We start from the raw sequence: 18,460 nt of genomic DNA, 5'->3' as shown, positions 1-18,460 counted from the left end.
AACAGGACCATTTACTGGTCTTTGACCAAACATATATAAAAAAATGTGCTATAGAAACTGAACATGTTTAAAAACTTTCAACAGACTTGCATCACCATGAAGAATTCACCTCCATCTTTAAGAAGGTAACGTTATATTTTGCATAGTAAGATTACCAACCCTTGTCATTATTATAATGGCAGGTGACTCCCATTCGCACATCAAAGACGATGATGCGTTTCAACCAATTATAGCACATAGTGTTTTGGACTTACTGAACAAGTACACAGCTACGCCTTGCTGCTTCCAGAAAGCAAATGCCGCTGCACAGAACAGTTCGTGTTCAGGAAGCGGTCAGTCTCCGGCAGCTTGGCCACGCACCTTATATATAACCTAACATGGCACATACCCTTTTCTTGTTTCACTCACGAACAGTTCCATATGTTCACACACAAAAAATAGCTTTATGCAACTGTACAACTAGGCATACCACTGGCCTTCAACGAGAAGACTGAATTCACTGAAGCTTCTGTCACAGAGTGAAGCGGTTATGGGTGACGTCACAGAATCCTGCAGGCAGCGGGCACCATCCGCATCTGACAATGTTTCGCAGCACCGCGATGACCTCGGCGTCGTCCAGAAGGTCCCAAGAACCAGGGCCCTTCAGAAATGCCTGCGCAGTCATGGTCAGGAATCGCAGCTTCGGAAAGAAGGAACGCATCAGCGTGTTCAATTCGAGCGGTCTGTCGGTCTGCGCGCTCCGCTCGCACTGCTCCTGAGCCCAGCCGAAAACGGCATGAGCCACTTCTTCTTCGTGAACCTCTCTGATTTCTTCCACGATGTAGCGCACGGTTTCCTCGAGTGCCGTGTTGAATCCCTTGGAGACGAGGACGGCGGGAGCGTTGGATGATTTCAAGAGCGTCTCCGCAGCTTCATCCAGGTAGGGATAGTGGATGCGCATGCACAAGTCGATGAACGAGCACAGCCGGACGGCTTTCAGATTCATTCGAATTAAGGCGCTGCAGGCTTCGTCAAGCTGCTGCACGCAGTACTTCTTGGCGGCAACCCGGGCTCGTAGTGCGTCTTCGAAGCACTTCGCCTTCACCCTAGCAGAGTACAGAAACCTGCGTGGGAAAAAAAGGACCAGCTCCAAATGTGCCCATCCCGACTGGCTATGAGACTAAATGGTCTGCACTGAACCAGTTCCAATGTCATTAAAAAATTAAGCATGGAGGACGCTTAAGCCTTGCCATTAAGAGTCGAACACTTGCCTTGCGCTAGCTGATTCCAACTTGAGCTTGCAAATTACCTCATGTCATCCCCCCAGCTAACTTTATGCCATCCTTGGCTGTGATTCCCTTCTCTTGGCTTCCATTCTGTAACTCTATTGGTCCACCGGTTATCTGCCCTACGCATTACATGGCTTGCCCAGCTCCATTTCTTTTTAGAGCGCAGCTGTCCATAGCTAGGATTCCGGGATTTCTTCGTGGCGTCACGTCGACAGAAAGCCGTGGTGGGCCGATCCCGGCGGCAGTGCAGGGCAGAGCAATGAGTCATCGCAAACAAAACGGGGGTTTGTGTGTGAGTTTCCGCGCAGAATTATGTTTTCTCGCATATTCAAATTACAATCCGACGCTATCATGTATGCAAATTGTTTGTAAGTCATATTTTACGAATTTCCTGACGCATCTTACTTCGATAAATTGCGTTAGTTCAGTAACGCCTTTGCGCCACGCGGAGGGCGTGCGTGGTTGTGATTCGGGATTACCACACCGGATTTTTTGCGAGACAGCGAAATCAACTAAGGTAGACAGGCCATGCTAATGGCCCGATTTCTAAGATACACGGCAGCGTCTAGCTTTAACGGAAACGCGCTCTGCATATTATCTTTCGACATAGGTGAGATATCACTTAAAGGAACACAACATACGTTTTATGTGCAAATGTATGTGCGATCGATTATATCAGCCTTTCTTTTCCTATAAAGGCACAACAGAAGTTTCGTTTACATGACTTTATTGGTGGTTTGTTGTATTCTTTAACGGTGGACTGCACTGCATACAGTTGCTAGAAGATCGATGATAAGGGAAATACATACACAGAGAAGAATAGACGAGACGTACGCCTGACAAGAAAATACCTCAACAATAGAGTACTGTAGGTTACGGCCAGCAGGTTTATTCATGGCGGGTCCATTGGCAACATTGAGGCGATACCTATAGCTAAAGAAAGGTAAGGTCTCTTTTCCTGCAAGTAAACGCTATCTTACTAGTCTTGTTATCATCTGTCTAACTTGCCTGTGAGCTCTATGCTGTCCACTACTTAGTTACACGAAAATGCAAGTTGCGTTCTAGTAAATAAATTTAACAAAAGTATATTCAAAGAGCCTTCGAAAGTCTATAACTTTATGTGCGATGACGTTTTAAGCCTGTTGCGTCAGCGTGGAAAATATCTCCAGACACCCCTTTTTTTGATAGTGAAAATTACGACTAGGTTTCTCAACTATTTTATGATCATTTGTTTATATTGGTTGTCGTTCCGTCCTGTAAGCACCATCCTTATGCGCTGCGAAGCCCCATTCGTTTGTCCCTCTCGAGAAGTAATTTTGCACTCGTCGGTCAGGGTTCTCGCGTAATCAGTCTTAAATCTGCAAAATATGATAGGCCAAGAATGTGGAAGATGCTCCAAGACACGTGGTCATCGTCCCTCCAGGCACAAAAAATATTTCGACTAACAGATGCCACCGGCACAAAACTTGAGGTGCAGAGGCGGCTGCACAACAATGAGCACGCCGCCATCACGCATCATACGCGCTAGCCGCCAAACTCGCCAAATTTGAAGACGAAAAGCTAGTTTACGTACAATGTCGACGTTTAAGTGTCACTTTATGAAGTGGATCTCTCTAATTTCCTGTACAAAGTACCTCATCGCCAACATCTTGCCCTGTGTGTTTGTGTGCGGCCACCGCCAAAAAGTTGTACTAGGACATGACGAATAGTCCCGCTGATTTCTTGACCAGCCACTGACTATATCGCTGAAGGAGCTTTATTCAATAGGTAGTAATGTCGTGAAAGTTGTATTGCAATATTAACGCGACAGCGTTAAGGGCCCCGTGTCGCAGAAAACCCGGCGTCGGCTTCGGCCTCTGTGTTAAGCATTGGCGTCTGGCGGGAATAATCATGCCGAACCACACCATCCCGAACCACCCCGACCACACAGGCCCTCCGCGTGGCTCAAGGCATTAGTGAACAAAAATAGAATTTCTCAAAGTAAAGTCCGTCAGAAAAATTGTAAAATACAACTTTACCACAACCTACAGACGTGATAGCGTCGGATTGCAATTCGTCCTCCAATTCTGATTGTGTTTCGCTGCACTTTGATTCTATGCAACGTTGAAGCGAATGTTAAAAACCGAGCCTTTAGAAATCGGGCCCTATGTTGCAGAAAATACGGTGTCGGCATCAACGGCGTCCAATAACGCTATCGCGTTCCACTCTTAAAGGCCAAGCTTAAGCGCACTCCAAGGTTTTATTTTTTTACATGCAGCAGCCGGGAGCCCAAAGTCTCACTGAAAGGTTTGCCGGCCCTTTGCTTCAACTGAAGTTTTTTATCCTTAGTCTTACGCAAAACTGAAGGCAATTACTACAATGTCCGTTACTTCAAACCTCGCGATTTAGCTCATATATCCTCAGATTCGTCAATTTCAGAGCGATTGTACACCTGGCCGCAGGGAAACTAAGCACTAGATTCGCTACTAGGTGTTTCGTGCGAACGGCTTCGACCTCCCCGCCTACGAAGTGGCTGTCGCTGGCTGCGCTAGTACTTCGGGAAACCATTCCACGAACCCGTATATTCTGAAGCTCTATATTTAATTACTCATTCTTTTTATCAGGCTTCGCGGAGAGCGGCCGATTCCAGCCAAACACTTGAGGACGTCCAAGCCCATGACGAACGGCGCTAAGAAAAGAGAGTAAAATTGGTCATCGGAATATAAGGCTCTTGGTTACATAATCGTGAGCAATACGGGGAAGAAAGAGTTCGTTTTCAAGCAACGGTTACTCGCTGTCTGTCGATTGAAACAAAGAGTTGATAAGTATCAAGTAGCATTCATGTTCAATATTTACTCCCCTATTCGGAAATGCGCCCTAACTTGAAGCCGATGCTTGACTTGATCTAGATACAGCCTCGCGTTTGTTGCGTGAAGCTCGTTGCGTTTCCTTCGGCGTGTTCGCGTCACGAGTCTTCTAGATCAAGTCCAGCATGGTATTGAAGTTAAGGCACATTTCTGAATACGGGGGTTAAAGTGTCATCACACACGTTTGATGCGAAAGCGTCAAATGGCCCACTGACCGACAAAGCCGGCCTCTATAGTCTGTAGCAGCGAAACAGCACCTAAAATCCCCTTCCTCGTAAATTCCGCGTCCTCAGCATAAGCATCTCAAGAATTCCACACAATGTAGAATCAGAGACCCGATCGGCCAAAAGCAACACAGCCTCCTAGCGTGCGAAACAGTGAATCATCAATGTAACATTTTTTTTTTTTTTTTTACTATATGCGTGATTTTCCCGACGCGGTAAACCTGGAACTGAACACTGCAACAGCTCTCACCTGAGCAGAGTCTCAAAGCCATCTGGGTGTACGTCGGTGATGATCATCTGGTCTGTGAGTGGGCAGATTCTGAAGAACATGGCCCGGAACATCTCGCTTCGCATGGCCACGAACGTTTTGTGTACACGGAACCGCCGCTCCATTACGTCAGGGCCCTCCTCGTACTTCACCACGAACTCGAAGTCAGTGAGCTCCTGGTTGTCCAGGAAGGCCTCGATGTTAACCTAGGTGCAGCAAAACGTTGCGAAGAAAGGCGATTTTAATGCTTCTGCCGTAGTCTTGAGTAATACAGGTGTCTATTGTTTCTGGCCATGACACGCGCTGGCAACCGCAACACAGTCACCAACACACGGGGCGCTCGTTTATACAACCTCACTGCATTGTACAATCTCAATGTAAACATGAAGAAGTTAGGCATGCATGACGGTCCTAACTCTGGTGACGAGCGAAAACAGCCTTTCAAGAAAGACGGGTGGAGCATATAAAAGAAAATAAACTTTACACGCATATATGCTTCCGTATGCTGTCCGAATAAGTGTCAATACAAGCCAATGTCAAGTCATATGACACGTTCGTGCGTTTGTGAATTTGAATGAGCGTTTTAATCGTCTCAAAATATAAACTTCCGCGAGTGAACAAAAAACGAAAGGGTCTAAATTCTTCATGTGGGCAATGTACGTGTATTTAAGCGCTCTTTAAGCTAATCAATTCATAACTAATTATGTAATTGGCCGGACTAGAAAAAATTGTCTGACTTGCTCCAAGTGACGTCAAACAAGATTACCTGGGTTCTGTCCAGATGCGCGGCATTCGCTAACTTTAAAATTTTGGCACGAGTTACGTGGTGGGACAGCCTGTATACATACATGCCTACCTGGGAACGTTGTAGTTCGCAAAACTACGAGAAGACACCGGAAGGGTGGTAGAGATCGAGAAAGTAATTTTTAGAGCGATGCTTTCTTTTGCTCTTCCTTCGACTGATCCATTGCTGCTGGTGCTGCTATACATGGGCGTGCATATACATGGCAGGAGAACGGCAGAGAGGAAAGGCGACGCTAGAAGCGCGTTTGGGCCTTTCCACTGCGTCGCCACAAGACCTTCTATAGCTCCCTGGAGGTGGCCACAATACCCTCTAGACAGCTGTAATTATCCGCAACCCACCGCAAAAGCATTCCAGGAACTGCAGCGCTCACCTTTGCAACTGACACGCCACAGTCCAGAGGGCAGGAAGACACAACAGTAGAGAGGAGGTGGGGAGAGGAGATAGAGAATAGGTAGACTTGACGCAGTCCCGAGTGAATAACAGTATTGTCACTCCTCGCTCGCAGCTCACGTACATGGGGTGAGGCCGGGAGAGGGAAAAGGCGAAGTGAGAAGGCAATGAAACGCTACTACTAAACAGCGGCAGCAGTTGCCGAAAAACAGGATACATTTAAATTCAAGCTACGCTGCGGTACGTTTCTGCTATTTCTGAAATATAAACACCATGCACATTTGTTAAGCGGGAAAGAGACGCAGGGCGTGCAGACGCAAAGCAGCATTAAAGCACCGCAGTATCTAGAACCCACTACGGAAGCGGCCGCCCATCCAATACACACGGAAATGTAATTTAATTGGGGGTTTTACGTGCAACACCACGATGTGACTACGAGGCACGCCGTAGGGGCGGGGATGGGGGGGGGGGGGGTTACTCCGGATTAATTTTGACCACCAGGGAATCTTTAACGTTTCCCCAATGCACGGGACACGGGCGTTTTTGCATTTCGCCGCCATCGAAATGCGACCGCCGCGGCCGGAATTTGATGCCGCGACCTCGTGCTTGGCAGCACAACACCGCAGCCGCTAAGCCACCGCGGTGGGTCATGACGTCATGTACCCGTAGTACCTTCTGTCCCCGCTGCGGTAGCTTTGTGGTTATTGCGTTGCTCGAGGTCGCGGGTTCGCTCCCGACCACTTCAGTCGCATTTGGACGGGGCCGCAACGCAAAAACATGCGTGCACTCAGACGTAGGTCCACGGTTAAGGAATCCGAGATGGTCAAAATTAAAAGTCCCCCACTGATGCTGCGTGCGTCATTATCAGAATATGGGCTCGGCACGTAAAACCCTATAATTTATTTAAAGTTTCACGCTTCTGCCACGACGCGTTGCACCGTGTGAGGCAATTGACAGTGATAACATTCTCGCAGGTTGTCAAAAATGACGCCCAACGACGGCTCAAGCAAACCTGCCTCGCCGTGTGTTCTGTGTACTACGTAGACAAATGAAAGCGGCGCACGCAAGTAATGTTTAAAGTCAACTCACCACTATAGCATTGCCCTAAATGCCGATGAACTTAAACATTCGCCGTAGACGTCAACTCAAATTGTCGTCAATCAACGCGAACAGCACAGAACGCTTCGCTTACATCTATTCCCGCAGTGCGGGAGATCCGCATAATTTGTTTACACGAATTTTCAGGGATACAGCGACTTTACTGTTGCCGCGACACCACCTGCTTCCGGAACACATCTGCATAAACCTGCTCGGAGCAAATGCTTCTCTTTCGTTCCTTCATAATCAGAAGGCTTCCAGAGGAATACGCCGAAAACGACGAGCGTGCTTTATTTGCGAGCTTAATTTATTTTTCGGAAGACGTGACACATCATTCGTAAAATAGTAAAATGAGTCCAAATTCAAATGCTTTAATTAGAATTCGGGAGAGTTGGCAGGCATGCATTCGCAACAACATTAAACGTCCTCTTAGTCCTCTCAAGTAAGAGTCCCACACTAACCATGCACAGCCAGAAAACAGGCAAAAGTGGGATGTGGATGCGGGAGGTACAGAACTCACGCGATGGCGGACTTCACGCTTCGGCAATCTTGAGAAGCAGTTGTGGCAATCTGCAAAAAAAGGAAAAAAAAAAGGAAAAAGAACGCGACAGTTCCGCTTATCCGCGGCAGATTGCCAGATTTATAGTCATACTTAAGACTACACTCCCACTCTCTTTTTTTTAATTCTTAAGAGAGAGGTGTTCATTGGGGCTAACTTCGATTTCCTTGTTCAAATACCCGTGAAATTAGGAAATGCTCCCATTACAAAACCACTGCACTGGTTTTCATGAAATTTGCTGCGTTTAGGCGATAAAACTTAATTCCTAGCTACTGTAGGAAGTAGTGTAGTGATTCATGGTCTCACGTTTTTTTTTTTTTTTTTTACAAAGACGGCTGAAGACAGACAATTCCGAACAAGTTGAAGCACAAACTTTACACATCCGCAGCTCTCCACAAAAACCAGGTAGAATTAAAGCTCTACATAACGAATTTCAATACAACTGAATTTCACTGAATTATTCTTTTCAATTTCACTGAATGGGAAATAAATGTTTATTGTATGCTGAAAATCGGCATTTCTGTGGCTTTCTTTAGCAGAAGCAACAACAGCTTTTTGGTGCATTGCCAAATCAAACGTGATATGCACTTCCGTTAAGATGAACTCAAAGAGACCCAGAAAACTTATTCGCCTCATTAGAAGATTATCATCACAAATTTTATCGAAAATAAAAGAAAGTCGACGTCCATTGTTATAAGTGTCCAATGAAGTATTCAAATAAAGGCACAATTAAAAAACGGCATTTATTGCAGTCGCGTCATTCGAAGCATTGATTTTTGCACTTTTATTTATGCGATTCAGTGACTGCTTCCTGGCGCTCCGCAGTTGTGTGTGCCATCTGCAAACCGACATTTCACCTAACGTGCTCAAAAGTCTTTTAGTGCCCTTATGTTGAAACGAAGTATCCGGGCCAAATATCTGCTGCATTGTATAGCTGTATTGTCTATGAGCGCAAGCTGTTGTGACTACTCAGCGGTGTCCCTATCCTCCTTTTCAGAATAAATCCACATCGAGGACTTTCTGAATTGAAGGCGAGCTGCCACACACAAAAAACATTATCGGGTCTTTTTTTTTGGTTTTGCACAAACCATGAGTGATATGTTGTAACGAGACTAACTAAACACGCGTCCAACGTTACGCAGCTGCGGGCGCTTGACCAGAGCTCAAACGTCCCAAATATTGGGGCGCTGTAGTCACGTGACATCGCTGACGCGCCAGTGATGCAGTGGTCACCCGTGCGCCATGATCGTCCTGTCCAAAGTCAGGATAAGAGGGGAAGAGAAGGTGAGAAGGCACGCGGTGTTTCGAAAGAAGCGGCAGCAGAGGGCCAATTCAGATTACACCGTGTCAAATGCGAAGTGCAGAATGAAACTGGAAACAATAGCCAAAAAATTGCTCCCGGCGACAGGGTATGCGATCCCTGCAGGAAGGTGTTGCAGTTGCGCCAGGATGACTGTCAGGTGCGTCAGTGGTTTGTAATGCTACGTGAACACTGCCTTCTTATTCCGTTAAGTACGGATAGGCATTTGTACGCGCAACCCACGCAGTGGTTAGTGACGATACATGAGCACTTTAGTTCTCGTTATGTAGTGACATGCTCTTCTCAACGCAAACTAGGCAACGAAGCTGCGCTGTTTCTGGCACGCCTTCTCAACGGGTCACGTAAAGACAATACAATGACTTATTTGCGGTGCGTTCGATGAATTCTGGCACCATACCTGGCACGTTACCTTCGTTACGAAGTCGGGTCGGCATTTATTCAACAATGCAGAAAAAGCGACATAGATTTTTTTTTACTGCGAAGCTGTTTATGGCTAGGGTTCTGTGCATTTTTTGTGTCCGTCAACAAAAACTATCATCAGCAATGGCTCGAGCGTCGTCTTCTTCCACAACTTCCGCTCATCATTCCAAAGTAGTATTTCACTTCCCTTCTGTTGTCGTAATGAGGAGGCCGCGTTATTTTCCTTTTCTTATTTTTTTTTTCTTTTTTACGGGGTATGAGCCATTGCTTAAGGGGGTATAAGCCCATAGAGTTTCTCACTAAAACAATTAGAGGGGAAACTGGCGCCACCGTCTATGCGAGTTTCTTAAAGGGCGCCGTGCCCTCTTGGGAATGACGGGATATGTGTCTGCGAGGCTTGTGTTGGCTGGTGTTGAACGAGGGTTCGTCTAAAACGTGGATATGGCTACACAAATAATGCGTTCTTAAAGTAAAATCTACATAAAAGGCTTTCATTCACCCATATTACATCTCTCAATAAAGTTTACTCACCTACAATGCCGAATCAAGCGAAGAAAAGCAAGAACAGACGACAAGTTCTTCCAAAGCGAGCGATAATCTTGTCGTCTACCCTCCAACTGTAGCGGCCAGCTGATACTTTTTACGTTTTATATAATTAATTGTGCATCCAATAGTAAATCCTCCAAATTAAACAAAACATGTTTTTGTGTAATAATAAAGCTAAAGCAGTTTTTTACGTACTGTTTTAGCAGGAAATGAATCATTGTGACAGACGGAACGGTGCTAGCCAGGCGCGTCTTCAAGGCGTTCCGGCTCTCCAAGAACGATGCCAATCCGAAGTCACAATATACCGGCATTCCCATGGATACCACAGCGCAGCAGCGCCAGTTCTCCCTCTAGGTAATATAGTGAGAAACTCTATGTATGAGCCATTCATTGTCGTACGCGACGGACGCATTTAATAACAGAGGTGATACGCGAATGTGTGTGCATACCTATCGTCACGATGACCACCGATCAGGACAATAAATATGTTCGTACCTTTAATTAAAATTCTGTGTCACGTCTGTGTGATGTGCTAAACAGCTTCGCTGGTCATCCACCTTCATACAGTGAAAGGTTCATGATTTTTTTTTATATCACCACTCTTTATGGTATCCATGGTGTCAGCCCTGCATAGTTCCAGATCACCGCTGCACGCAGAGTGATTTGTGCCCACAGAAACACCATTTGCGTTTGCCGGAGCAAGAGGGCCCCGCGCCTGGCTGTACGGCATTGTTGCTTACGAACGCGCTGTTTATGTGACATAACATAGACCCTGGCACGTAAACACGAAACGTAAGGTCCATGTTTATTTCGTACTGACGTGTGACAGTGTCCCTTTGCATGCCCACCTTTGAGGCGCAACTATAAATGACACAGTATAATGCCACATCAACTAGTCCTCGTCGATGCACTTCTGAAACAATTTGTATGGTCCTACGAATAACAACCGAGTTGTTCGCATCGCCATTGCTGCTTGAGTTTTACGTTTCTTTCACGGGCACAATTTCTCGCAGTAAAGAGTCCCCTCCCCATTTTTAAATGTCTTTGTCACCTCGCAGCCCGCGAATTATCGATGCGTGTGTGTGTACATTTCTCTGTAGAATAAGTTTACGCATTCTCTACTTTTATTTCGCGCCTGCTTGCGTTACTGTGCAATGTCTGAATGCGCCTGTATCAGTCATCGCAAAGTCCGCAAGTGCAAGTGGACGAACTTCAGTTTATCGGGAGACACATAACCAGGGTATGCCTTCTACAGTTTAAGTCGGGTTCTCACTATTCACTTTTGCGTAGTTGATGTTATGGAAGGCTGCATGGCTTAGCGTTTAGTTCATACTTTATCCAACGAGCGCCGGATTAAGGTTATCCAACCAGCGCAGGCAGGCTATGGGGGCTGCGGCCCCGGGCCACAAACGTTCAGGGGCCCCGGTCGGCCATTTGGGGGGAAAAAAGTTGCTGAGCGTGCTTGCTGCCCACGTTGTCATTGAAAACCGACGGCCGAGGCAACTTCTTGACAGCCATCGCGTTCGTTTCGGCGAAAGCCACAAGCTCGGCTCCGGCTCATTCGGTACACGGCGTTTCGGCGAAACATATCTCCGAGCATGGCACCAAAACACCGTAAGGTATACCTTTATCATGAAAAGAAATTCCATATTGTTTAAGCAACAAGTAAAGCTTACGATTACAATGTCTTAACAGTAACAACGAGCAGAATAATAACTTGCAGACGCCACAGAATCGTCAGATGGACGTGTACGTCAGATAATAACCGTTAAATAATACGGAAGAATGTAGTTTTCTGGCGTTAAATAATACGCCAAGAAAGTAGTTTCCCGAACTCACGAAGGTGAGGTATTATTTAACATTAATCAGCGAACGTAACATGTGGGCTTCGAAAAATTCAGCGTCTTAAACCATTCGTCATCATCATCATCGTCATCATTAGGGCCCCAAGGATGCAGTTAGCCCCGGGTACTGTATCCGGCAGTGTATCCAACCATAATTTCTGATCTTACAAGCCGTTATTAAACGTATCTCTAAACAACTTACGACGCATTGTCATCTGAGCATTAGCGGGCTCACTAAGAAATAACCGACGGCATACAGAACTGGGCAGTCACAATTCCGTGTGACAATCAAGCATTTATTCCTTAAGGAAGCAACGCAAAGTCATATTAAGATTTCGCGCCGGCGGCTTCACCTTATCGCAGAAAGCAGTCGTTAAGCAATTTGGGAAGAAATAACGCGCAGTCGTTATTTTATTCTAACAAATTAATTTTACTGGAACTCAGGAACTGGTGAGAGCGCATAACTTTTCTGCTGTGAACCCTCTACGACGCGAAGAACTAAAATACAGCCGTAGGTGTGCGCAGAGTTTTCCATTAGGTGCGCGTTGGGCGAAGGAGAAGGGGGAGGTGGGGTTAGCGCCCTGAAACGGGCCTTCAGCGGCCATAGCTCTCTTGACGTGTTGTCCCTATATGCTGTAGTAGCATAACGATATCCGAGTGGCGCAATTAATCTATTTATCAGTGATGGCAGAAGAACAAGCCGCAGTTTTCCGGCTCATTGGAGACGGGCGAGGTTGCTAAGGCCGGTGTGCAAAAGGCAACGAATGAAGGGGCGTATCCCGACTACGAAAGGAAGAGATCCAGACTTGGGACGGAGACGAATCGTTGAGAGGGTGAGACGAACATGGTGGAATCCAAGGAGCGTCCATGGGAAGCTCAATTGCGCCAATCAAGGGCAGAGGCGTTGCAGGCCATCGCCTCATGCACACCGCACAAGCTTAAGAATTTCTTCGGCTTTTCCTTTTTAATAAAACACATTTCTCCGTCGCACGTAGTATGCAACGCGTCGTATACAGCCCTGAAAATCTGCGGTCATAAGCTACAGCCTATAGCCAACAACTGATCGAAAGTCCAAGCGACTCTTACAGTCGGCACTTTCAGCGAATAGTTTTGTTCACGGCGACCAAGGTAGTGGACCCGGCTAGTAGCGCATCTCAATATTACGCCATGGTATCCAAGTTAAAAATTAAATTGTGTGGTTTAACGCACCGGGACCCCGATTTGATAATGAGGCACTTCGTAGTGGAGGACTCCGGATTATTTTCGACCACCTGGAGTTTTTAACGTGCGCTCAATGCGCGGGTATACGCTCGTACACGAACATTTTCGCATTCCGCAACCGTCGAAAGGTGACCGCCGCAACCAAGATCCGACCCCGTGTCGTCAGCAGCGCGAAGCCACAGTCACGGGGCTACCGCAGCGGGCGGGAAGGCGTTGGGGGGGGGGGGGGGTCTCAGATAAGTCCACTGCATTCGCGCCGTTCAAGACGATTGAACCACGTGAGAAGTGTCAATCGGCAGCACAATACTCACGCCACATCTTCGAAGACATTTGGGGAGCCGCACACGGAGCGAGAACTGGCTGTTGGCGTGGAGAATCTGTCACTGCGGCGGCACCTGAAAACGACGAGGAGTGTTTTGGGGAAAGTGAAACTATTTCCCTCGAAAGGATCACAGCATGGCGTCACAGCGACGCGGGCGAGGCGAAGCGATGGTGATCGCGTCGTCTTTCAACAGTCAAGAAAAGATGAGCGCGGCGATAGAAGACGGTGAGGCGAGGCGGTACAGGAGAGGGGCTTAGAGAAGAGAGAGCAAGAAGCGGAGTTGGGAAACGGTTTGACGCCGGTTACTGAAATCAGCTGCTGCTGAACGTATTGAAGCTCCATGCTTCCGATGCCACCAGTGCGGTCTCTGTTGACGTGCCTTTTTTCGGAGAACGAAGTGGCGTCCCGTCGACGGTCGATGTCTCCGAGATAACGCAGGCGGCACGGCGCTTGTTTCTGTAGACAGTCGTGTCGTCGATCGGGCTTTTGCGGCTCTCGGTGCGGCTGCTCGGCGCGTCACCCCCTCTGCACCCCCCCCCCCCCCCTTCCTCACACCCGTCGCATTTTTGGCGGTGAATGCGGAATAGTGCAAAACATCCTCGGAGCACCACCTAGCGTTCTGTGCGTTTTTCGACACTAGAGATAGCACTAATGCTCGCTGGTACTCACTGGGCAGGCCCGTAGCTGGGTTGTAGGTTACACAATCGTCTGCATACATCCTCATTGTTACTCCTGGTTTCATGCAAGAATAAATGTCATTAACTTAGACACAAACTAGTGTTGGTCCGAGCACAGATCCCTGCGGAACGCCAAAGAACTCTTTGACGTAGTCCGATTCAGCCTTATTAAATCTATCAGACTGCGATCGAATAGAAAGATACGCAATCCAAGGAACAATTTTCCAATTAACACCAAATAATTTAGGTTTTTCTACGAGTAACGCGAGTAGGACGCGATGAAATGCATTAGAAAATTTCATAAAGATTGCATCTGTCTGTAGTAGAGGATTATTACTTGTAGCAAAGTCACGGATGATTTCTAAATGCTGCATCGTGGTCGAAAGCCCCTTTCGGAGACCGTGTTGGTTTGGGTAGATTAACCTGTTAGCTTCTAAATTATTCAGGAGGGCCTTATTTATGATGTGCCTCATCAGCGTGCACCATGTTCTTGTTAACGATATCGGTCTGTACGCCTCCATCAGCTGTTTGTTTCCGCTTTTATGGACAGGTATCAGTTTCCCGCACAACCAGTCTGCAGGGGTCACCGCCGTTTCTTACGATAAGGCGTATATCTTTTGTAAGAAAGGGGATAATTGCGCCACATGGCGTTAAAAAATCTATTAGAAATTTTGTGCGGGCCAAGAGAATATTAACGCCAGGTTGGATAAAGCAGGTTAAAAACGCCAGCTGCTGATGTGGTAACCTCTAGCATCTGAGATACAGTTGCGTGATCATCCCGGAAGGCCTTGATGGGGTGGTATTATACAGGGAAGGTACACGCTGAAAAAGTGGCTCGCTTGTACAATATTGATAATAACAACCAAATAATAAATCACTGTGATTACAGTTTGTAAAGGGTGCAGTGATACACAAAAAAAATAATTTGCAGATCCCACGCGCCGTGGCGATCGGTTTACGTGAAGCTTTCATCGGTGTTTGTGAAGAACGCCGTTGCTGTTTAACCTTAATTTGCAAGTAGAGACCCAGATGGATATTTCCACTGGGAGCCGCCCCGATCAACATAAACTTTTTGCGCCCGATGACCTCCCTGCCTTTCCTCTCTTCGCTTTCTATCTCTCTCTGTCTTTTGCGCCTGATCATGATGCACATGACACGCATGACAACGATAGAACGGCCGCGACGATGTTAAGATGATGACGCAAAGACGATGACGAAATGATGACGAAGGCACGAACGCGACGTTGTGTCCGTGTTGGAGCTCACGTCCGCGCTCACGTGCATCACTTCCCGCCGCGGGCCGCCTTGTTTCACACTGTATCCGCTGTTAGTTAGTGCTATGTCCGGTACCTGGCAAATCGGGCCGCCTTATTTCGCACTACTGACCCTTTTCGCGGAGCAGTTTGTTCTCACGAAACGAGATGGCGCTTTTGGCGGGGCGCCGTACGTTGCCTCAACGATGGAGCACGAGTACGAAACCATTACCGCTTCCGCCCTGTTTTTGTGCGATCAGCTGTCGGAAATGCAACTGGCTTGTCGCTCACGCACTGTGCTCCATTCATGCTGCAGAATGTAGAGCGATAGATTGAAGACGTGTACAGCAGTTGGCTGCAAAAATACTAACAGGTATTTTAGATAGGAAGGGAATGAATATGTGTGACCAAGTTCAAGGACCGCTGCTACATACGGACAGCCTGTGTTTTCGGCCCTTCTCGATGCACGACTTTCCTCGTGGATAAAAAAAAAACAAATTTCACTCATGCCCCAGCGTTGTATCGCGAACCTCCAAAGAGAAGACTTCAACCCCGGAACTTCACCGAGGGTCAGTACCGCTCGTTAAACAATGACAAAAGCAGTAGCGCCGTTTCCTGACATAGTAAGTTTCGCGCACGTTATCTACCCATCTACCCCGACTCGCACGCAAACTTACGCACACTCTATCGCCAACGTATTAGGAATATGTAAATGGGCGCACAGTTGAACCAATGCGCCAAAGCATGGGTGACCGCGACTGCACCGACCGCACACAAATGACCAAATCTGATTGTTTCGTGACGGTCCACAGCAGTAAGAGAGTTATTATAGCGATAATACGTCTTTGCTACAAGCTATTACAAAGGACTGAACGTGTACGTTCCAAGCCTGGTGTGCAGCAAGATCTACCGCAACTGAGCACGCCCACGAGCGATTAGCCAAAAAGTAATCAGCTAGTGACCGCACCGACGAACTTCACTGAGTCAGAAACGTCACAAGCCGCTGCTTCAAAGTATTTGCAAAATAAAGAACCACGATCAAAACACACTGAGCCTGATTCAATTCATACGCAGAAAGTTTGGATAGCTTTGAACACATTTTAAGCCTCGGTATTAGAACAAGCACCAAATACGCTGCTCGCGCCGTTTGGACAAAGCTTAATGAGCTCCGGAAGCGCTTTTCTTGTCCTCTGAAGCTTCCTGTCGTTCACCTAGTCAGTGCCTAAGATATCTGCCGAAACAGAGGTTTCCTGAGCCGCACCGGGCGTCAAGTACATCCATTTTAAACCCGGAGGCAACGGAGACCACTGAGGCAAGCAATCAATGCGTCACCACGTGATCAAACATGGCAGCGCCCACGGGATCGCTGCGAAAAGGGTAAAAGCACGGCGTTTATTTGCACTATTTCCGCTACCAGCTGATCGGTCCGCCCCAATTCTCCCTATGTCAGGTGTTGATTTGCCGTTTCTAACGTATTTATTTGCTATGTCCGTCATCGCTTAATTGTGCAAGACTGCAGCGAGCAGCAGCTGCAGCGCGAATGTCGATGGAATAGGCAAAAAAGCGTGGCTTAAAAATTTTTAAAAAACGTAAAGGGTGATATTAAGACATGATTATGCAACAAGTATTATTCATTAGACCAAGATAACGAGCAGCGGGGCGGGGTAAATAAAGGTAAACGCTAGTACTAACAAAAGATTTCTAGGGATAGGTTAAACTGGAGTACTACAAACAAACATTGCTACAACAAAGTAGTTAGAGCGTTGACAATAGTTCGATATATCAATTGATACATGGGAACTCGGGTTCCACAAGCTTTCATAAGCATTTAGTCCCTATTTAGAACTCGCATACCATAGAAGAAAGTTCTGCGCAAAGGGCCTGAAACACATATGGCGACACAATTCTCCTAAACGAACATGTAAATAACGCCTCAACTCGATACAGTATATAGGTATTTATCAGGCTATGCGTATGGTTCTGTGTTTTCGGGTAAAACGCGATAACTCCCGATTTTTCCAACCCGAACAAAATTTATGAAAATCGGGTTAACGAAGGTTTTTCGCGGAAGTTTTCGTAAATAACGGTAAATTCGGGGGGGGGGGGGGGGTAGAAAACTAATGAACGCTGCCAACATTTTTTGACCAAATGGTCGAGCTATATCGTATTATTAGTTGCCATATATAAATTCCATATACGGCTCGTTTTCGCATAAGACAAGCGACAACCGGAACATATAATAATACAATAAATTATGCGCCTGCCGGCCTTAATTGAAGGAAACCTTGTTGCTTTTTAGTAGCCGCGTTTACATGAATACAACAATGGCGCACTTCACCGTATTTCCCGCATGCCGCTTAAGATGTTTACCCAACTACGTTAACTTATATCAAAGATGATCGAGTGGCTGATTCTTCTAGTTACTATTCCATTAATTTTGTTGCAAGAACATTTACTGGTAACAAGTAAAACAGGACAACTAACAAGGACTAAAGGGCTGACTCTTATAGGATGGACCCACAAACGCTGCCAATGCACATGAGAAAGTGCGTCAACAAGGGTTTTTAAGGAAAAGCATCACTTCTCCTACGAAGCATGCACGACTATTTGCTTTTTGTTTTCATTTGTTAAAAATTTTCAATGAACAATACGAAAAGGGGATGGTTAAGCCAGCGTTTCATGTAGTTCTTTATTTTTCAGATGTAATAATACCTCACAACGAGGATTTCTAGAGACTAGTTCGTCACATGACTTGCGAGCAGCTATCTTTGCCATTACATGATTGTGTGAGCGATTCCGCTTGTTTAAATAAAACGTTTGCGCCCAAAGGGAGTCTATTGCTTGAGCTAATCCTCTGCATGTCGCTAGGAAAATCCGGAACTTGGGGCTGCGAGAGAACACGACCTTCGATGTGTCCCTGGTTTTCCTACTTAATACCAATTTTTATCTCCCCGAAGACGAAAAAATAAAAAAGCTCGTAAAACTGGTAAACGAAGGACCTTAACTTAGGCGTCGAATAGCACCCTCCCAGTTTACAGCGCTGAAATATAATATATAATAAAATATAATATAATATAAATAAATATTACGCGTAAGAAGCCGCTGTGGGTGGCTTCATGATAGAGGTTGTACGCTCCGGAAGTTCAATGTGTGCAATATCGATTCGGTTTAAAAATATTTAATTTTCAGGAATATCGATAACTTTGCGTGTTATTAAAAGTGCGTAATTTGCTGCACCCGGTTTGGTTATAATCGGGCTCGTAATTGTAATCGGGTAATTGTAATTATATGGTTTGTCGGCGCAATACATATAGGTTCATAAGGAAAGCTTCCCTTTGATATTAAAAAGAATATTATTATACTTCGTATTATTAAAGGGAAACGCCAGAAGTTATATT

General features: G+C 46.3%; 1 protein-coding gene across 1 annotated transcript; it reads right to left on the bottom strand.

The window, feature by feature from the left end:
* Nucleotides 1-511: 511 nt before the first annotated feature.
* LOC119459152 (BTB/POZ domain-containing protein 6-like) lies at nt 512-13,856 on the bottom strand. The gene is made up of 4 exons (XM_037720981.1): nt 13,802-13,856; nt 7,420-7,469; nt 4,589-4,812; nt 512-1,103 (listed from the first exon to the last, which is right to left on the bottom strand). The coding sequence occupies exons 1-4, from the start codon at nt 13,854-13,856 to the stop codon at nt 512-514; spliced, it is 921 nt and encodes a 306-aa protein (XP_037576909.1).
* Nucleotides 13,857-18,460: the final 4,604 nt, after the last annotated feature.

This window comes from Dermacentor silvarum, chromosome 7 (assembly GCF_013339745.2).
Source record: "Dermacentor silvarum isolate Dsil-2018 chromosome 7, BIME_Dsil_1.4, whole genome shotgun sequence".
NCBI classification, from domain to species: domain Eukaryota; kingdom Metazoa; phylum Arthropoda; class Arachnida; order Ixodida; family Ixodidae; genus Dermacentor; species Dermacentor silvarum.
Note: the sequence above shows the minus strand (reverse complement) of the source record. Positions and strands in the feature narration are given on the sequence as shown.

Bases quoted from the DNA above. Each gene is read 5' to 3' on its own strand.
- LOC119459152 (XM_037720981.1), bottom strand. From the start codon at position 13,856: ATGAGGATGTATGCAGACGATTGTGTAACCTACAACCCAGCTACGGGC. The intron at 7,470-13,801 runs GTGAGTACCAGC...CTTTTTTTGCAG, and splicing joins CCCAGCTACGGGCCTGCCCA to ATTGCCACAACTGCTTCTCA. The intron at 1,104-4,588 runs GTGAGAGCTGTT...TTTCCCACGCAG, and splicing joins GGCTTTGAGACTCTGCTCAG to GTTTCTGTACTCTGCTAGGG.